The sequence below is a fragment of the Phoca vitulina genome, unplaced genomic scaffold (genome assembly GCF_004348235.1).
Source record: "Phoca vitulina isolate PV1807 unplaced genomic scaffold, GSC_HSeal_1.0 scaffold570, whole genome shotgun sequence".
NCBI lineage: Eukaryota > Metazoa > Chordata > Mammalia > Carnivora > Phocidae > Phoca > Phoca vitulina.
The window spans coordinates 1-18,573 of NW_022590257.1; the positions used below are offsets into that span (position 1 = coordinate 1).

General features: G+C 48.8%; 1 protein-coding gene across 2 annotated transcripts; it reads right to left on the minus strand.

The window, feature by feature from the left end:
- Nucleotides 1-11,518: 11,518 nt before the first annotated feature.
- On the minus strand, nt 11,519-16,775 carry LOC116629298 (apolipoprotein L3-like). Of its 2 annotated transcripts, none has more exons than XM_032399603.1 (4): nt 16,730-16,775; nt 16,439-16,547; nt 15,315-15,441; nt 11,519-12,480 (listed from the first exon to the last, which is right to left on the minus strand). In XM_032399603.1, exons 2-4 carry the CDS (start codon nt 16,467-16,469, stop codon nt 11,619-11,621), a joined length of 1,020 nt encoding a protein of 339 aa, XP_032255494.1. In that variant the 5' UTR covers nt 16,470-16,547; nt 16,730-16,775; the 3' UTR covers nt 11,519-11,618. The 2 variants fall into 2 exon arrangements, with proteins under 2 accessions (XP_032255494.1, XP_032255496.1); XM_032399605.1 differs by having other exon boundaries at nt 16,671-16,772.
- Between the last annotated feature and the right edge of the window lie 1,798 nt (nt 16,776-18,573).

The following is an 18,573-nucleotide window of genomic DNA, read 5'->3' on the forward strand; positions in this document are numbered from 1 at the left end:
CTTCCCAAAGCCTGTGTCCTCCTTGCTTCTGCAAGATTCTTCATCCCACAGGGCCTGGAGTCCTGCTAGGTCCTGGCACAATCCCTACAGCCCTACTATGCATTGTCAAGCCTTCCTGATAATGCCCAGTCCTCTCTGCTGTCCTCCCCCAACTTTGCACCTTAGACTGCTTCTAATTCTTTATCTAAATGATAGTGCAAAGAACAATCTCCTTGTATAAAACTTTGCATTTTGCATTTGAGATTGTTTCCTTAAGACATATAAAACTTTGCATTTGAGATTGTTTCCTTAAGACATTTCTACAAGCAGGATGACTGGGTCAGAAGGTATCAACACGTACAAAGTTTTTCATACCTAGAGCCACACTGTTACGAAAAAAATCATACCAATTCACATTCACACTCACAGTAGATGAGGGTGTCCACCATTCCATTCTTACCAGTTCCTCGTAGACTTTTTTAAAAAACAGACCCTTATAGAGAGAGAATTTACTTCTGTTATTATCTTACCTTGGGAGATGAGGAAAGACAGCAAATGTTGACTACGTTTAAGCATTATTTCTTTTAAAGATTTTATTTATTTATTATTTGAGAGAGAGAGGGAGATTGAGAGAACGAGTGGGAGGAGGGGCAGAGGGAGAAGCAGACTCCCCGTGGAGCAATGAGCCTGACGCAAAACTCGGTTCCAGGACCCCGTGATCATGACCTGAGCCGAAGGCAGACGCTTAACCAACTGAGCCACCCACGTGCCCTAAGCATTATTTTTTTTTAAGTTTATTTATTTTTCTTAGTAATCTCTACACCCAATTTGGGACTCGAACTCACAACCCCAAGGTCAACAGTCCCATACTTTTCAGAATAAGCCAGCCAGGTGCCCCTAGGCACTATTTGAAGAAGGCAAAAGAGCATTTATCAACTACCCCTCCGGAGACCTGACTGAGATGATAGTAAAGGTACTTATAGGTATAAAAATAACTAATGATGAGAGTGACTCACATTTGTGCCCTTTGCTCTGCACTGGTAATTAATTGCTCTAAGACTTTACAAATAATAACCTGTCTTCTTCAATAATCATTGAGTAGTGTGTGTATCATTTGCATCCCTGTTTACAGATAAGGAAACTAAAGCACAGACTAGGTGACTTGCCCAGAGTCAGAAATCTAGTAAGTGGTAGACTGGGTTCAAGTGCTCAAGGTCCTGCCTGCTGGACTCAAGAACCCACACACTGCCTCTCCTCCTTCTGCTACCAATTTAAAAGGAGAACGGGGCCAACAGGAGTCCAGAGGCTTAGACAAATGTTTGAATGCAGATTGGATGCAGAAGTGATAGCTGAATAAAGAAGAGGAGAGGGAGCTGCCATCAGAAAAACAAAGAGAGAACAAGGCAATAGGCAAGAAGAACGGTTGGCTAGGCAGACCTTTGGAGAACACTGAAGATGAGAGGGAGGTGGAGGGGAAGCAGGAATAAGGTTACCAACCCCACACCAAATCCTATATTCACAGCAGCCTAAGTCTACACCGGAAGGGGACAAATCAGAAATGAAATACTCCAGAAAAAATACCTCTGTCTTCTGACATCTAGGGGGTACTCATCCAATCACTCTACAGGGAAGCCTGTCAATCAACTTACCTCTCTGTAACTATGAATGGGCAATCTAGGATCAGATATATAAGAAAGATGACCAGACGGAAAGGGTGGCTAAGATAAATAAAAAATGACTCCAGAAGGGGCACCTGGCTGGCTCAGTTGGTAGAGCATGCAACTCTTGATCTCAAGAGTTCATGCCCCACATTGGGCATAGAGCTTACTTTAAAACAATAATAACAAAAATAACTGGACTTAATAAACCTTCAAAACAATGAAACCAGAAGAAACACATAATTTTGACTATAAGAATAATTTTTTAAACCTTGAACCAATGTCCTCAGGGAGGTTAGAAAGCTGTTTTCTTCATAAAATGAGAACGGGATGCACCGAAAAGGGAAAAAAGTAATGGGACAAAAAAAGAGATCTTGGGAATTAAAAAGAAGTCTCAGGAAAGTTTGGAAAAGTCAAGGAAAACTTCCAGAAAATAAAACGAAAAGGTGACAGAAGAAATGAAACTAAATGAGGAATGACAAGTTACCAAGGCTATCAATTCTTAGAAAATTACTTTAGAAAGAGCTGCAGAAAAGAAAAAAAAAAAATAGTTTGTGTGTTTATGGGGTGAGGTGGAAGATAATAACCAAGAAACCAAGACACAGAAAGATATGAGGTCCAGGAAACAGGAAAATTAACATAGACAGAAAGGAATCCAAGGAATACAGCTGGGCATACGGAAGGCCGAGAGAGCAACCAGCCCAGAATGGAATAAGAAGTGAAGAGTTCTATGGGCAAAGGGGACTTGATATAATACTTATATAATGCACAGTTCAAATGAAATTGAGGAAATGTTGAAGGCAACCTTGCAAGGGGTAAAAACATAGGCAATTAGAAAATCAGGAAAAACTAAAGCTGTACAAGAAAACATGTGCAACTGTATTTCACAAGTTAGCTCTACAGTAAAGAATACTGAAAACATCACACATATGTAAACATTCTTGTGTCATTTTTCACTTCTAGAACGAAAGAGACCATTTAAATATGAGAACCAAATGCACTTGTTGCCATAGTAAATTAAAGTACAATGATAGAAGTTGGAGGTGAAGCATTGAAGAGAGGAGGAGGATTAACATCCTTATTTTACAAAGTGGGGAGTCCAAAAATACTGGCTGCAATTGAGAGGCTAAGAAATGAAGATGGAAGAAAAAAAGAAAAAAGAAACAAAGGTGTAAGTAAATTGCTTATGACTGGAAAGGTTTCCAATCGAGGACATAAAATCAGTGATAGAATGGTATTAGGAGAAACTGGGGAGGTGTGTAAGAAAAAGTATATAAATAAGTGAAATCATTATCTGTCCTGGTAAGAAATAAATAGTTCATAAAACAATTTAAAAATTGAGGGACTGAAACTAACTAGTGTGGTTGTTGACTACCTGCTTTGTCCCAGGCACCGTTCTAAGCACTTTGTATGCATTAACTCATGAATTAGTTCTCACCATGACTCTGTAAGAAAAGGAACTGAAGCTCAGAAAGGTTAGGTAATTTACCCAAAGCACCCAGCTAGTGCCAGAGCCAGAAATCAAATCCAGACTCCCTGTCTCCAGAGCCTACACTTTCACCTGTTCTGTCTCCCAGTGTAAGAGTATCATCTAAAGATATTGATTAACCACCTAAAGAAAAAGCAACAAATTAAAAGTGATTGTTTTTAATTGGGAAAGTGGGTGAGCAGAGCCCTCGGTACTAATGATTTGTTTTAACCATATGCACTTATTACTTTGATTTTTTTTTTTTAATTTTAAGAAAGGAGAAGTCACATTATAGCAGTGAGTAACAGCTAACTGCAATAATGGGTTGGTTTCCGGCACTACCACTTGAAAGATGATGGGAGCAGTTGGATCATAAGAAACAAGCCTCACTCCCGATGTGAGTTGTCAGTGTGGGAGAAATCTTGGTGGTTGATGAAAGTAAGTTGTCTAAGAAAAGTGGGATGATAACATAGGTTAAACTAGGCTAATCAGAGTGAACTCCACCCTTCCACAGATATATGTTCTAGCAATGCCTCGCCCACTCACATAGGCACCCATGGGTTTTTCTCCACTCAAAGGTAGCAAGACTCCTTGGAGGGAGACTGAATTCCACGGGCCTTCAATACCCCCTCCTCCAGAAGAAAAGGATGCTTCGGGCATGTTCAGAGCAGGGCTCAATAGGGCACCCACTGGTAATCCTACCAAATTACATAGAATAATAATGATAATTGATAAGGATTATTAAGATCATGTTTAATTGGGTCAGGCTGAGTCGGTGAAAGGCCGTGAGTTCCTAATAATGTTCAAAGGAGAAGAGCTGAGACAAAGTATATACAAAAGACAAAAAGTTGTAATGCAAAAAAGAGTTAGTGTAATGGGGATTGTTTGTTAATTAATCCTAATAAGAAGGGGAGTCTTTTTTAATAAAGATTTTATTTATTTATTTGAGAGAGTTAAAAAGAGAGAGAGAGAGCATGAACGAGGGGAAGGAGAGGGAGAAACAGGCTCCCCACTGAGCAGGGAGCCCAATGTGGGGCTCGATCCCAGGACCCCTGGAGCATGACCTGAGCCAAAGGCAGAGCTGCCCAGGCGCCCCAAGAAGGGGAGTCTTAATACATATGGGCATTTTTCCTTCTGTTTCTTTATATGACTGTTTATAAGGGAGAGAAAGAAAAAAGAAGAGGCCCGGACATTGGCAGGCCAGCCTGGCACTCACACCAGCCGGTGCTCTTCTCTGTTGGACATAAATAATCTCACTGAATACCACCCTCAGACAAGGTTACTCTGAGACCATGACAAAGGGAGCAGGGCAAGGCCACTTCATAGTTTCCTCTAACCACAAAAGCAAGGTCTCTGCGCCACCCACAAAACACCAAACGCTCCGTCTCTTGGCCAAAAGAGAATGGCTGTTATTTCTTTTTCTTTTCTTTTCTTTTCAAGATTTTATTTATTTATTTGACAGAGAGAGAGAGAGAGAGCACAAGCCGGGGGAGGGCAGAGGCAGAGGGAGAAGCAGACTCCCCGCTGAGCAGAGAGCCTGACACGGGGCTTGATCCCAGGACCCTGAGATCATGACCTGAGCCGAAGGCAGATGCTTAACCAACTGAGCCACCCAGGTGCCCCTTTTTTCTTTCTTTTAACTTAAATTCAATTAATTAACATATAATGTATCATTATTCAGAGGTAGAGGTCAGTGATTCATCAGCCGTATATAATACCCAGTGCTCATTACATCACGTGCCTCCTTAATGTCCATCACCCAGTTACCCCATCCCCTGCCCCCCAGAAACCCTCAGTTTGTTTCCTATGATTAAGAGAGTTTCTTATGGTTTGTCTCCCTCTCTGATTTTGTCTTGTTTTATTTTTCCCTCTCTTCCCCTATAATCCTCTGTTTTGTTTCTTAAATTCCACATATGAGTGAGATCGTATGATAATTGCTACTATAAACATGGGGGTGCAGATGCCCCTTCGGATCACTTCATCTGTATCTTTGGGGTAAATCCCTAGTAGTGCAGTTGCTGGGTCGTAGGTTAGCTCTATTTTCAACCTTTTGAGGAACCTCCATCCTGTTTTCCAGAGTGGTTGCACCAGCTTGCATTCCCACCAGCAGTGTAAGAGGGTCCCCCTTTCTCTGTATCTTCACCAACATCTGTCCTTTCCTGACTTGTTCATTTTAGCCATCCATGTCCATCTGCTGATCTTTACTCTTAGCCTTGGTCTTGACAACACAATGGTTCTCATGACCTTTGCTACATTCCTGCCCACCAGTTCCCATGCAACTTCAACCTCCTCCAAGGCCACTTGCAGCACCCTCCCCCTGCGGCCTCTCATCTTAGGACCTGGATTCAGGAATATGTTTTCTGGGAGCCTTTGCAGTGAGGGGTGACTGTACAACCCAGTCTTGGCCAACAAGACACAAGGGAAGTCAGTTTAGGGGTCCCGGGGGCCTTCCTGCTGTAAGGCACAGTGGGGAGAGGAGAGTTGGCTGGCCCCTTTCTCTTTCTTCTGCTTGGAATGTCACATGACCCGGGGGGTGAGCGAGGAGCCAAATGACACCAAGAAGCACAAGGACCAAGAGCAAACGCAGAGAGCAGGACGAGTGAGCGGGCAGAAAGAGCCGGACCCTGGATGACACCAAACCTTTGCAAATGTGTCTGCACTCTCGGTCCCATCCTTCCTGTCCTCTGCTATTCTTTTCCAGCCCTGACCCTCATCTTGGGCCTCAGCTGGGTTTGATGCTGGACAATGCTCCCTCCTGCTTGATTAGTACCCGGGGTGTCCCTGGCTAGCCTGCAGATTGGTCAGTTCCCAGCAAGGCTGGCAGGAGGAGAAGGAGGGAAGCCCGCCCCTGCCTACCTGCATGGCCCACACAGGACACGGAGCCCTCCCATCCCCACCGGCTCTGTCTAAGCTCTCCAGAGGCAGCAGAACACAGATTCTCACCAAAGCATCTCCCTGCAAGCAGCTGCAGACATCCTCCTTGGGCAGGGGAAGGGGAGCCTAAGACAGGATCAGGTTCACACTCAGCATGGCGTCCACCCCGGGCTCCCTAATGCTCCCGCTCCTATCTTCCTCACTGCTCCCGCCCGGCCTCCATGTTGCCTTGGTCCAGTCATCCTCAAAGACCCCTCACTTCCCTGCTTCTTTTATTTTTTCTTTTTTAATGTTTATTTTATAGGCTCCATGCCCAACGTGGACCTTGAACTCACATAGGGCCCTGAGATCCAGAGTCAAAGGCTCTACCTACTAAGCCAGCCCAGCGCCCCTCCTTGCTTCTGATCACACCTCAGCCTCCAGCCCTTTGCTTGGCTGCTCCGTCCCCCTGGAATGCCTTTCCCCACCTTCCTCACCTTGTAAAAGTTTACCTGTGCTTAGAGGCCCAGCTCAACCGCTGCCTCCCTGCAGCCTGCCCCCACTGACTCTCTGCGCTCCCCTTGAATGTGCACTGTCCTGACTGCGGTCCTCTGTGTGTTCTCCTCTGTTGGACTCTGAGCCCTGGCGGGGGCCTGTCTATTCCCTCCCGCACCTCCTGCTCCAGGGCCTCCCGGGGTACCCGCTGCCCCTGCTCTCCAGCCCATAGCCGGGCTCAGATCCGAGGGCTGGCAGCACAGCACTCCCCAGCTTCACTCACCGATGAGCAATCCCACTTGTTTTCTTATCTGTCTTGATGAAAAGCTCATGCTGGCCGAGAACAAATAAGACTATGCCTCAGATTTCACACGAATTACCCTCCTGATTTAATGTGCTTTGGACAGTTCTATCAGATTTGTGGGAGTTTCCATGTATTTCCTCATGTCTCCGTACTCCAGCCATAATATTTTTTATATGAGGAGAAAGAGGAAGAGGAAACTGCAGGAAAACATGGTCCTGGTACCTGAGCCTTAGCAGGACTTTCCAAAGCCTCCCCTCCCCCAGGGTGGCCAGGCCAGGTGTGGATGTCAGGCCCAGCTCCCTCCACCCTCACCTCACTTTTGTTTGCTAACTGCTGCCAGGAACTTTGGGGGAGAAGGGTGGGGGTCATTTCCTTAGTGCACTGCAGGCTTCTTTGAAGTCTTAAGAAAAGCCGGGTTTCTGTGGATTGTAGCCGGCACCAGTTAAAGATGTCTTGAGAAGGAGAAGAAGAGGAGGAAGAAGAAGGAGGAGGAGGAGGAGAAAGAGAAGGGGAAACAGAGGAGAAGCAGAAGCAGAAAAAGAAGAATAGGAGGAGGAAGGGGGGAGGAGGAGGAAGAGAAGGAAAAACCAAAAGGCTTGTACAAAATCAATCAATTAATCAATAACTCCCAACAGGACCTAAATGTAAGCTAGAAAGAAAAAGCCACAAATATCCTGGAAAAAATATTTAAAAAATAATAATTTTGAGCTGGAGAAACCTTTTAAGCAAGATGCAAATCCCAGAGGCCATAAAAGGAAAGTTCAGTTATCTGACCTCTTAAACATTAAAAATTGTAGCGGAGGGCGCCTGGGTGGCTCACTTGTAAAGCGGCTGCCTTCGGCTCAGGTCATGATTTGGGGTCCTGGGATCGAGTCCGGCATCGGGTCCTTGCTCAGCAGGCAGTCTGCTTCTCCCTCTCCCCCTGCTCCTCCTCTCTTTCTATCTCTCTCAAATAAATAAATAAACTCTTAAAAAATAAGTACATAAAAATAAAAATTGCAAAGGACACCATGAACAGAGTCAGACTAGAGCCAGAGGCCAGGAGCAGCACCCTCCAAACTTAGAGCAGACAAAAGCTGAGTTACACAGAACACGACAAATCCTATGAATCAACATAAAAAGACTGAAAGCAAGTTCTTAAGATATGTGACCAAAGAATCCCCAGCGTAGGGACTCACCCAGAGTCACGGAGTCCACGGTGGGCGCAGGCAGGGCCGAAGGGTAGACCGGGCTTTGTGACGCAAGTGTTTGGGGAGAAATGTGACTTTAACAATCCAAAGCCTTCTAGGTTTACTTCTGCTGGTGGAAACACACAGCTTTAAGCTCCCCTCCTTATCATCCACCCCAGCACTCTACAGTTTTGTGTTTTCAGATTCAAAGCCTGGAGCACGCTACCGCGTGGCCCTCCTCACTTCTGGCCATTCTCTTCCTGCTGTAGGCACACAGGCCTGCCTCTTCACTTCCTGCCCTACAGCGGGTGGAACACAGGGCCCGGGTGGGGGACAGGGAGCAAAGCCCAGACATCTCCCTGCTCTATCTCCCTGCTCTGTCTCCTGGTCACGGTCACGGTCATGGCACCCTGGGCCAGTCACTCCCTATCAGGCCCTCAGTTTCCCTGCAGGGCCTGGCACTGAGCAGACACTCAGAGACACTGTGGGCAACACAACCCTGAGTCCTTGTATCTCAAAAGACAACGTGAGCCTTTGCATCTCAACAGAAACCCTTTGCTGGTCAGCCTGGCAGCCTCACCCTGGGGTACCCAGAGGCTCTGACTCACCTGCCCTCCTCCCCCTGCTCTGCATCCTCCCAATTCCCCAAAGGGATGAGCACACCAACATCAGCCTTCCTTCTGGGGTAGCCTGCTCAGGTCGCAGGCAGTCTGGAACCCGGGCTGGGCAGGGCCTCCATCCTTCTCCACTGTTTTGGGGCACAGGGAGAGGGGGGAAGCCGCCAGACAAACCCGGGTTCAAATCCGGGCTGTACCCCTGCTTACCTTGGAACCTGGGGCTGGAGCTTCAGGTTCACCCTCATCTACAAAATCGAGACAACACGGGATCTTTCCTTAAAGAGCTGTATGGAGGGTGAGTAGATGGGCAGGGGCCCCTACCCTCCCAGCTTACCCAGGGATCTTCCTATGACTGAGCTGAAGCACATCCAGTGGTTCTTAGCTGTGAGGACCCCGCTATGAGTCTGTGCAGTAACCACACCTCGGGGCCCAAATACGTCTGGGACCTGAAGGGGAAACTGAAAGCAGCCTGTGATGAAACCACACACCTGGGCGGGGCTGGTCCAGTCGTCCTACCCACCCTCAGCTGTCCTGACTCCCTCAAAGAACCTTCTAGGTCCTCTGCTCTGCCCTTCCTGCCACTGATAGACTGTGGGACCCTCAGCAAATGACTCCCCGCCACAGACCCCCCCGGTGGCTTGTTCCCAGCCCCCTCCTCTCTGTCCCTCCCACCTCACTCCCCGGCATGCCTGCCTTATTCAACTTCCTGTCCCCAAACACACCAGGTGCTCACAGCAGACTTGCCATGTTGCAGCCACTCAATGCCACACCCACGTGGCTTCTAGGCATTTGCTGATGCAGATCCTTCTGCCAGGAGCACGTGCTCCTACCACCAGGAAAAATCATGCTCATACTTCAAAGCCCAAATCGAGCATCACCTCCTCTCAGAAGCCCCCCAGCACCCTCCCTGGCAGAGTCCCTGTGCCCTACTCTGCTCCCACGGCACCTGGGTGAGGGGCTGAAATCCCCTGCTGGGGACACCATGTCCGTGTCTTCCCCCCACCCCTTTGGATCTAATCAGGTCTCTCTAGCCTTGTCCCGGATGTCAGGACAGCCCCAGGAGGCCCGCCCTTGGTGGCCGAGTGCTATTTGCAAGGATGTAGACGTTTGCGGGAGAGGGCTCAGGAAACACTGCTGTTTTCTACCCCGCTCGTTTCTGCTTGACGACAGATCGCTTTCTCTTTAAAGGAGGACTTTTCTAGGAAGGCTAGCGTCAGGAAACAGCAAATGGAAACAGCCAGCGAGGCCTCCCTCCCGCGTGGGCCCCGAGCAGAGCAGCCGCCGTGGACAGAGCTGAGTGTGCGCCAGGCGCCGAGCGGGCCCCGTCCACGCAGCCCCGTCTGGTTCCCACAGCGGCCTGAGGAGATACCTGCCCCCTGCACAGATAGAGACGCTGTGGGGAAAGGGTCCCACGGCTTGTGAGATGTGCAGCAGCTGGACGGCTGTGGGCTTTGCCCCTGCGCACACGGAAGCCAACCTGACCCTTCCATCCGGGCAAATGTCCCCGGGGCATCGAGGCTCCTCCCCCAGCTTGTGAGGGAGGGACAGAGTGATGGAATGATGACATAAGAATCGCACCCATGGTTTGTGATGATCACCCTGTGGGTGGGCTGGGAGCTCGGGCTGAATTTGCAGATGGGGAAAGCCAGGTGAGGGGACAGGTGGTGGCTTTGGTCCAGCAACTCAGGGAAGGAGCCAAAACTCAAGGCCACGTTGACATTGTGCCCTCTGACACTTGGTTAAAGTACTATTTTGTCCACCTCTCCTTCTTTGGTTACTTCTTGGTCATTTTTTTCTGTAACCTCCCTTCCTCCTGAGTCTTCTCCCTTTCCCAAGCACGCCTGACACCCGATGAAAGCACTGTGAGATGCAGAACGCGATGCAGTGTCCATAGGACCTGCGGCCCGAAGGTCTAATGCCCATGCAGAATGGCCTCCGGACATCGACGGGCTCCAGGAACACAGCCCCGCGGTGGAGCAACCAGGATGGGGCTGCAGACACGTCAGGTGAGGATTAGGCATCTTTGGACTGCAGGGACAAGTGCCGAGTCCACCCCACTTGGGGACCCTAAAGATCTAGTGACTATAAAATATGGCTCCACTTGACCCCCAACGATCCCAAGAAAAGTCACCCAGGATGACCACAGCTCCAGAGTCGGGGGTCTCGGCAAAATCTTTGGTCAATAAGCCATTTCAGCCCACTGGGAAGGCAACCCCACCTCAGTGGGAAAGTCACCCTCACATTGCTGAGGGAGGAGTCTGGCAGACGCCTCAGCATCATCAGGTGGAAGCTGGGAGAGTCAGCAGATGGGGGGGGAACAGAACCAGCACCCCCCCAGTCTCTCCATCCCAGGGGGACGTGGGCTTGGCTCACATGCTGGACCTTATGACTTGTGTTTCAGAGCAGGGACCCCACCTCCTGGGTCTCCCTTTGTCTAGGGACAGTGGGGGGTGGCTGGGAACTGGACATAAGACAGCGGGGACTTCTGAAGTCATCAGAGTGGCTGGCGGAGACAGACATCTAAGGGGATTGCATCCACGCTGACGGCGCCTGGTCACTCGTGGGACGTGGCTGGGAGCCACGGGTCGGGCTCACTTGCGACCAGGCTGCCAGCATCACAGTGGACAACGCTATTTGTCTTTGCTCAGATCGGTGGTCAAATCCTTCCCTGAGTAGCAATTGTCAGCTTCAGGAAGGCTCAGAACTAAGTATAAAGATGACAAGATCAAACCCATCATCTTCTCACACATTCCAACAATTCTAATTTCATTATTCCTGGCCTTCCCATCGCTTGTTCCTCCACGCCTCTCTTGATTCGTGTCCCCTGTGTCCTCTTTAGTCCAGTCCCCTCACTCTCTAGCCCCCTCCCTCCTTATTCCAGGTTCCATGTTCCTTCCTCTCTTTGCCCAACCCAGCCATCTGCATTAACCCCTCCCTTACTGGGCTCAGCTATAGAAATACCAAACTCCTCAACACCCGAATCCAAATTCTTTATTTTGCCCTCTTTTCCCCTCTAATAAGGTACCTCCATGTCTTTGTCCCACACATGTCCCTGCTCCCTGCCCTGCTCAGGGGTCATGGATTCGGGCCCTCCTTCAGACTTTCATAGATCTTGGTGAGCTTCTCCAACTTGTTCTCCAGCTCCCGGGCCTGCTGCCTCATCTCGTCAGCTGACTCGGCCTTTGCCCCCTTTTGCAAGTGCTCTGAGTCTTTCACAAGGTTGACCACATCCATTACAAGGCAGAGACCTGCGGTGGCTGCACCCATGATCCGGGCTCCTTTGGTCATTGCCAGAGCAGTGCCTCCAAAAGCTTTCTGCACCTGCCTGCCACTTCGAACTGAGACTCTCTGAGCTGTCACGAAGCGCCTGGCATTGACTACTAGGCGAGGTTTGACTTTGGCTAGCTTGATGGCACGAACATTCTTTGCAATGTTTTCCAGGGCTTGGACGCTTTTAACTGCTAAGGAACTAATTTGGGGTATGATATCAGACAGACCCTTGGCAACTACCTTCCCTTTGTCAAAATCAGTTGATGTCAGGTGACTGGCTTGGGCTTTTGCGGATGACTCGCTTGAGTATTCCACGATGCTGGTGGACACTTGGGCCACAGCAGATGCTGCTCCCAGCCCCGCTCCAACAGCCAAGAGTGCCAGACTGGTCCCTGCTGTGAAAGGTGCCAGACCCAGACCAAGGATGGACAGGACGCCAGACGCAGCGCCAGTGGAGCCGGTTACTATGTTGGAGATGGTGCAGTTCTTGTGAACCCTGTCAACCTCATCTGCAAGCTCGTGGAGCTTTCTTATGCGCTCCACAAGCTCCGCTTTCAACTTGGGAAACGCACTCAAAAGCCTCTCCTTAGACAGCTGGTCTTCGGCCTCCGTATACATGGCTCTTTCCAGCTCCTTCAGACCTTCACGTAGGACATCTGCCTCTTCCCTGTAACAGTGAAGGTCAAGTGATTAAGAAAAGCTTATCTGTAAAGTGGGCTTCATTCGATCTATCCCACATAAACCACAGAACGTTTACTATAAATCAAATGGAAAAGAATTTTACAAATGTAAAGAATTTTTCTTGCCATGTTAAACACATTCTGTACATTGCTAATGCTCCATACACACAGTCAGGGAATAAATAAGTACATGTCCTCTTAAGATGCACTTAAATGGTGGGTATCTGATAAAGATGGCTTCCCAGGTCAACACGGTCAGTGCCACAGTGTGTGTAGACTGGGAACTCAGTAGATGAACAAAGGGAAGTGGGGTTGGAGCAGAAAAACCTTCACTCGGGGAATCTTCGTGTGTACTGAAGGATGAACCTTACCCACAGAGAGGTCTGCCCTTTGCCCTTGACTGGGAAGTGATCTCTAGGTCTCCACCTAGGATGTCAAGGGTCCTAGAACGATAGGACTGTCTTCCTTTGCCTGGGCCTTTGGCCACTCACTGGACAACCTGACAAGACGAGGGGGGCTTTGGGTCATGTGCTGTCAGTTCTGACCTACAGAGGAACTAGAAACTAACCTCCAGGGGAGTTGAAGACGACAAGTCAGCCATGCAGGGAGGAGGTGATTGAGCCCCAATAAAACTCTGTACTCTGAGGACGGGGTTGAAAAAGACTCTCTCCTTGACCAAACGTTATTCGGGCTCTCTGACACTCCTCTTGACTAGGCCTTGACCTTGGTCTTCTGTGCTCTGTCCTTGGCAGCCTGTCATGCCCAGTCTTAGCAAGAACCCTGTTAGGTCAGCTTAGTGAGAATCCACGCACTCTTGATATCTAATCACCTTTGACATCTGATCAAATCCCACCTTTGATGCAGAAGTCCTTGCCTGCCTTCAGGAAGAACACTGTTGGGTCAGGTTAGCAAGAATCCCCCACCTTGATGTCTCCTCTTAGTGATTTCCCATGCCCTGCCCCCATCCTGCTCCTTGGCTATAAATCCCTAGCTGTCTTCGCTGTATTCCGAGGTGAGCCCGACCTCTCTCCCCGATGACATCACTCTCGACGCCTAGGGCATGAATTAAGTCTTCTTTACCATATTAGTAAGTGTCACAATAATTGTTTACTTTCACAGTGTGAACTTCCCTGGTGGGCAATGCTCCACATGCATTGTCACACACTGAACACAGGACAGTAAGGCCTCCCAAGGACAACCAAGCTTTGCACTGGAAACCCTCCCAGACTCTGCCCCAAGTGTCTCTCTCTTTGGCTGATGGGAACCTGTATCCTTCCCTGTATCACAGTTAACTCTGGGTACTTGGAATTTAAGAAAACAAAACCTCAGAGCGAGAAGGGACCTTAATGATCATTTTGCTTGGCACCTGCTCTCTCTCCCAAGCCTCATGTCCTCTGCTGGGGACCAGGCCCTGCCCCAACTGACTGAGAAGCAGGACACCCACTACCCTCGTTCCCCTCAGACTCTCCAGTTCACGAAACTGACTCCCGAGCCACCACCCAGCACCCCCGACCTCACAGGTGTCACCAGCTTAACTCACACCTTAGCTGGTACACCAAGGCCATGTGCAACTTTATGACATCTCTTAAGATGCAAGAGACTTTGACAACCTTCTATATGAATCACTAAGCCGGAAAAGACCTGCATTTGGGCAAGCTGGTGCAAGAAGTACTTTCCTCTTCGGTGGGGACTTCTGAGGCTCAGAATCCCCCAAAGAGTACAGAATTGGCAGCTGCCCCCTGTGGAGCTGGAAGTTGTCACAAAGCCACACTGCCTCCTATTGGTCTGGGGCTGCTCTAGGTAGAAGGTAGAAGAGAAGAGGCTTCCAAATGGTAGTCACGACCCCCCAGCTCCAAGGCAAGGTATGGAAGAAACACCCCCCATGGACCCTGATGCCCAGCAGTGAGGAAATCAAAGAAGGGAGGGAAGAAATGTGCCCTCTCCCTCTCACAGGACCTCTGCTAGGTCCCTGGTCTCCCCAAGTTTTGTGCTCTAGAGCTTCACTCAGTTCCAGCCCTGCTGTCCAAGCCTACCTAGTCCTCCAACCTAGACCCCACACCCCTTTGTCCATCCTGATCACCAGCTCTGGCCCTGGTCCAAGCCTCCTGGGCCTTTGGACAGGATGACTGCACTTGGTTCCTCACCTTTGACCTCACAATTCACACAAAGTCCTTTGCCACAATCTTATCAGATTGGATTACTGTGTCCATTGAACAAATGACATATCCGAGACTCCAGGACATACAGAGCCAGAGAGCCCCAGGGCTGGACAGAGATAGAGTCGGGATCCAACCCAGCTCGGTCCAATTCCACTCTAGCCTCTCCACCTCATGGGTCAGCAGGATCCTGCATGTTCATATAACTCCTTAGGGAAGACTCTAGTCCGAATCCCCAGGGGCACAGACTGAGGTGTCAGTGTTCTTCTGACTTGTCCCAGAGGAAGTCTGCTTGGCCCTCATCTCTAGGAAGAAGACCCTTAGCCCCTGTCTCTTCTCGGCAATCTTCTAAAAAGTTAAAATTAATGGAGACCCTACTATGTGTCAGTCACTATGCTAAGCACTTTACATGCATTATCTTCATTTCCTCACGACAAAATTGAACAGATGAAGAGACAAAGGTAGAGACAGGTCTGCTTTAGGTAAAGGACCAAGGTCACTCTGCAGGTTTCACCTTGTCTCAATCTGAGGCCATTCACTGCGGTGAATGTAATGGAAGACATATTCCTCATGGATTGTTGAGAAGGAACATACTCAACCCCAACCCCAAGATACTGTCCCGCAGACACCAGGGTGACCATCCCGGGGCAACCCCGGGGGGTTACCTGGACAACGTGGCCTGAGCCACAAATCTCTCCCAGGCTTCATGGTCAGTCAGCAGGAAGTGCACTTCCTCCAAGATCAATGTGTTCTGAAAATACTCAATGACATCCTCAAGAAGGATTTTGCTCTCTAGATGGAAAGGAAAAAATAAAAAGTTGTTTACTTTTTTCTTTTTCCTGCTCCACTAAGGGAGAGGGAAACCAGGGCTTAGCTGGAGGGAACCTACAGGGCTAAATATGTGTATTTATTGATTGGGGGGTGGGGTGGTGGGGAATAGCTGAGATCCGGCCTAGGCAGGGTTATTGAGATCAATAGAATCAGTTCCTGCCCCGCTTTCATATCTCATAAGCAGGTGCTTACAGTCGGGACACAGGACAAGTGCCCTAACATAGCCGTGGGGGGCCCGGGGATGCTGGGGGAGGGGAGGTTTCTCCCTGGAACTAACAGGTTCCAGGTAGAAGGGACAGCAACAATACTTAGGGAGGACATACTGTGTAGCAGGTCCTGGCCAAAACCTCATAAACACATTATATTTGATCTTCATAACTACATAGGGAAATATTCTCATTTTACAGGTAAGGTTAGGTAAGGCACTCCAGATCACACAGGTGGGAGGTGGCAAAGACCAGACTGGGGTCCAGGTCAGTGGCCCACTGACCATCACAGAGCAGTCAGGCTGGCAGCAGGGTGAGAACTGGAGGGAGCGGCCTCTGCTGTGAAGCCCCACAGTCATCCTTAGCCATGCTGGAGGCTTGGACAGGGCAAGAGGGCAGAAGAAGCCTCCAAGGTTGCTGCTCTACCTCCTCCCCCTGCCCTACCTCAAGACCCCTTTCTTCCCTCCTTTCCCCTCTGCTGTCCCCCACCTCCCAGCGGGCTCTCCTGGCCTCACTTCTGGGTTATTTGATGGGCAACAGGCAGGGGGAGGGAGGAAGTGAGCATCTTGGCCATGATCCTGAGAAGAAGACAGGAGGGAGGTGTCCCTACAGACCCCTGGGCTGGGGACTCCCTTTGACTCCCGCTTAGGGACTCAAGCAAGCTCTTCAAGGGACTGATTCCTCTTAGGGTAACTCAGCTGGAGGCATCCCCACAATTCCAGGAATCATCCAGAGAAGTGGAAGTTGACTACCTGGGCAGAGCTCACTGGCTTCTGAGGACATGGTGCCAGCAGTGGGATCTGAGAGTTTTCGCAACAGCTCGAGTCTGCGTCCCCGCTAGAAGGAGGTGTCGCTTCACCCCTGGGGAAGAGAGAACAAATCGTGGGGTCAAATGTGAGCCAGCTGTGGCAGCAGGAAGCAGCGAGGGGCCAGGTCTCTGGTGGTTCCCTCCGGGATGGCTACCAATGCCAGAGCAGACTTTACCTGATGTGTTCGTCTGTCTACTGACTTCTGCCAGCCACTATTTAAGGAAAGTTACTCACTTCACTCCAGCTCACTCCCAAGCCAAGTCGGGGTCCTGTCGTCCTGTTGGGCCACAAGAAGAAGATAATCAGCCAAGGAGACTGCCATCTGAGAAGTTATAGAAGCAATAAAACCAAACACAGAAGAAAACATGGGAAGAAGTGTTCTGGAAATTTTGGAGGTCAGAAACATGTGTGTTTGCTAATTGATAAGAGCTAATATTGATCAAGTATCTATGACAGGCAGGGCTCCTTACGTGTTCCCTCACTGAATATCCACACACACTCCATGAGGTCGGTGCTCTTGTGGCTCCCACGTTAAGGTGGAGGAAACCATCACCTGAAGTTAGGTTAGTCCAAGTTTTCACAATAGTGCTAGAGCCAGGACGTGAACCCGAGTGTCTCTGATCCAAAGCCCATGTTTGTGATGACTGCGCTCTACTCCCTTTAACATACATAAACATTTATTCATGTACAGTTAACCTTTGAACAACACAGGGGTTAGGGGCGATGACCCCCATTCCCGTGCACTCAAAAATTCATGCATAACTTCTGACTTCCCCAAAACTTAACTACTAATAGCCTACTCTTGACCAGAAGCTTTACCAATAATATAAACGGCTGATCAACACATAGTTTGTATGTTACATGTATTATGTACTGTATTCTTGCAACAGAGTAAGCTAGAGAAAAGAAAATGTTGTTAAGAAAATCATAAGGAAGGGGTGCCTGGGTGGCTCAGTCGTTTAAGCATCTGCCTTCAGCTCAGGTCATAAATCCAGGATCCTGGGATGGAGCCCCTACAACTGGCTCCCTCCTTAGTGGGGAGTCTGCTTCTCCCTCTCCCTGTGCCCCTCCCCCCACATGTACGTTCTCTCTCTTTGTCAGATAAATAAATTAAATTAAAAAAAAAAAAGAAAGCCATAAGGAAGAGAAAGTACATTTATAGTACTGCACATATATTTAATGAAAAAATCTGCATAAAAGTAGAACTCTGTTGATCAAACCTGTGTTGTTCAAGGGCCAACTGTATATGTGTTTATTTGTAAATGACTCTTCTCATTCCTCAATGATGTCTTGCATCGTGAACCAGGCTTTGTCTGGATCAATTTCCTGCTGCCACAGCTTCCCAAAGCCTGTGTCCTCCTTGCTTCTGCAAGATTCTTCATCCCACAGGGCCTGGAGTCCTGCTAGGTCCTGGCACAATCCCTACAGCCCTACTATGCATTGTCAAGCCTTCCTGATAATGCCCAGTCCTCTCTGCTGTCCTCCCCCAACTTTGCACCTTAGACTGCTTCTAATTCTTTATCTAAATGATAGTGCAAAGAACAATCTCCTTGTATAAAACTTTGCATTTTGCATTTGAGATTGTTTCCTTAAGACATATAAAACTTTGCATTTGAGATTGTTTCCTTAAGACATTTCTACAAGCAGGATGACTGGGTCAGAAGGTATCAACACGTACAAAGTTTTTCATACCTAGAGCCACACTGTTACGAAAAAAATCATACCAATTCACATTCACACTCACAGTAGATGAGGGTGTCCACCATTCCATTCTTACCAGTTCCTCGTAGACTTTTTTAAAAAACAGACCCTTATAGAGAGAGAATTTACTTCTGTTATTATCTTACCTTGGGAGATGAGGAAAGACAGCAAATGTTGACTACGTTTAAGCATTATTTCTTTTAAAGATTTTATTTATTTATTATTTGAGAGAGAGAGGGAGATTGAGAGAACGAGTGGGAGGAGGGGCAGAGGGAGAAGCAGACTCCCCGTGGAGCAATGAGCCTGACGCAAAACTCGGTTCCAGGACCCCGTGATCATGACCTGAGCCGAAGGCAGACGCTTAACCAACTGAGCCA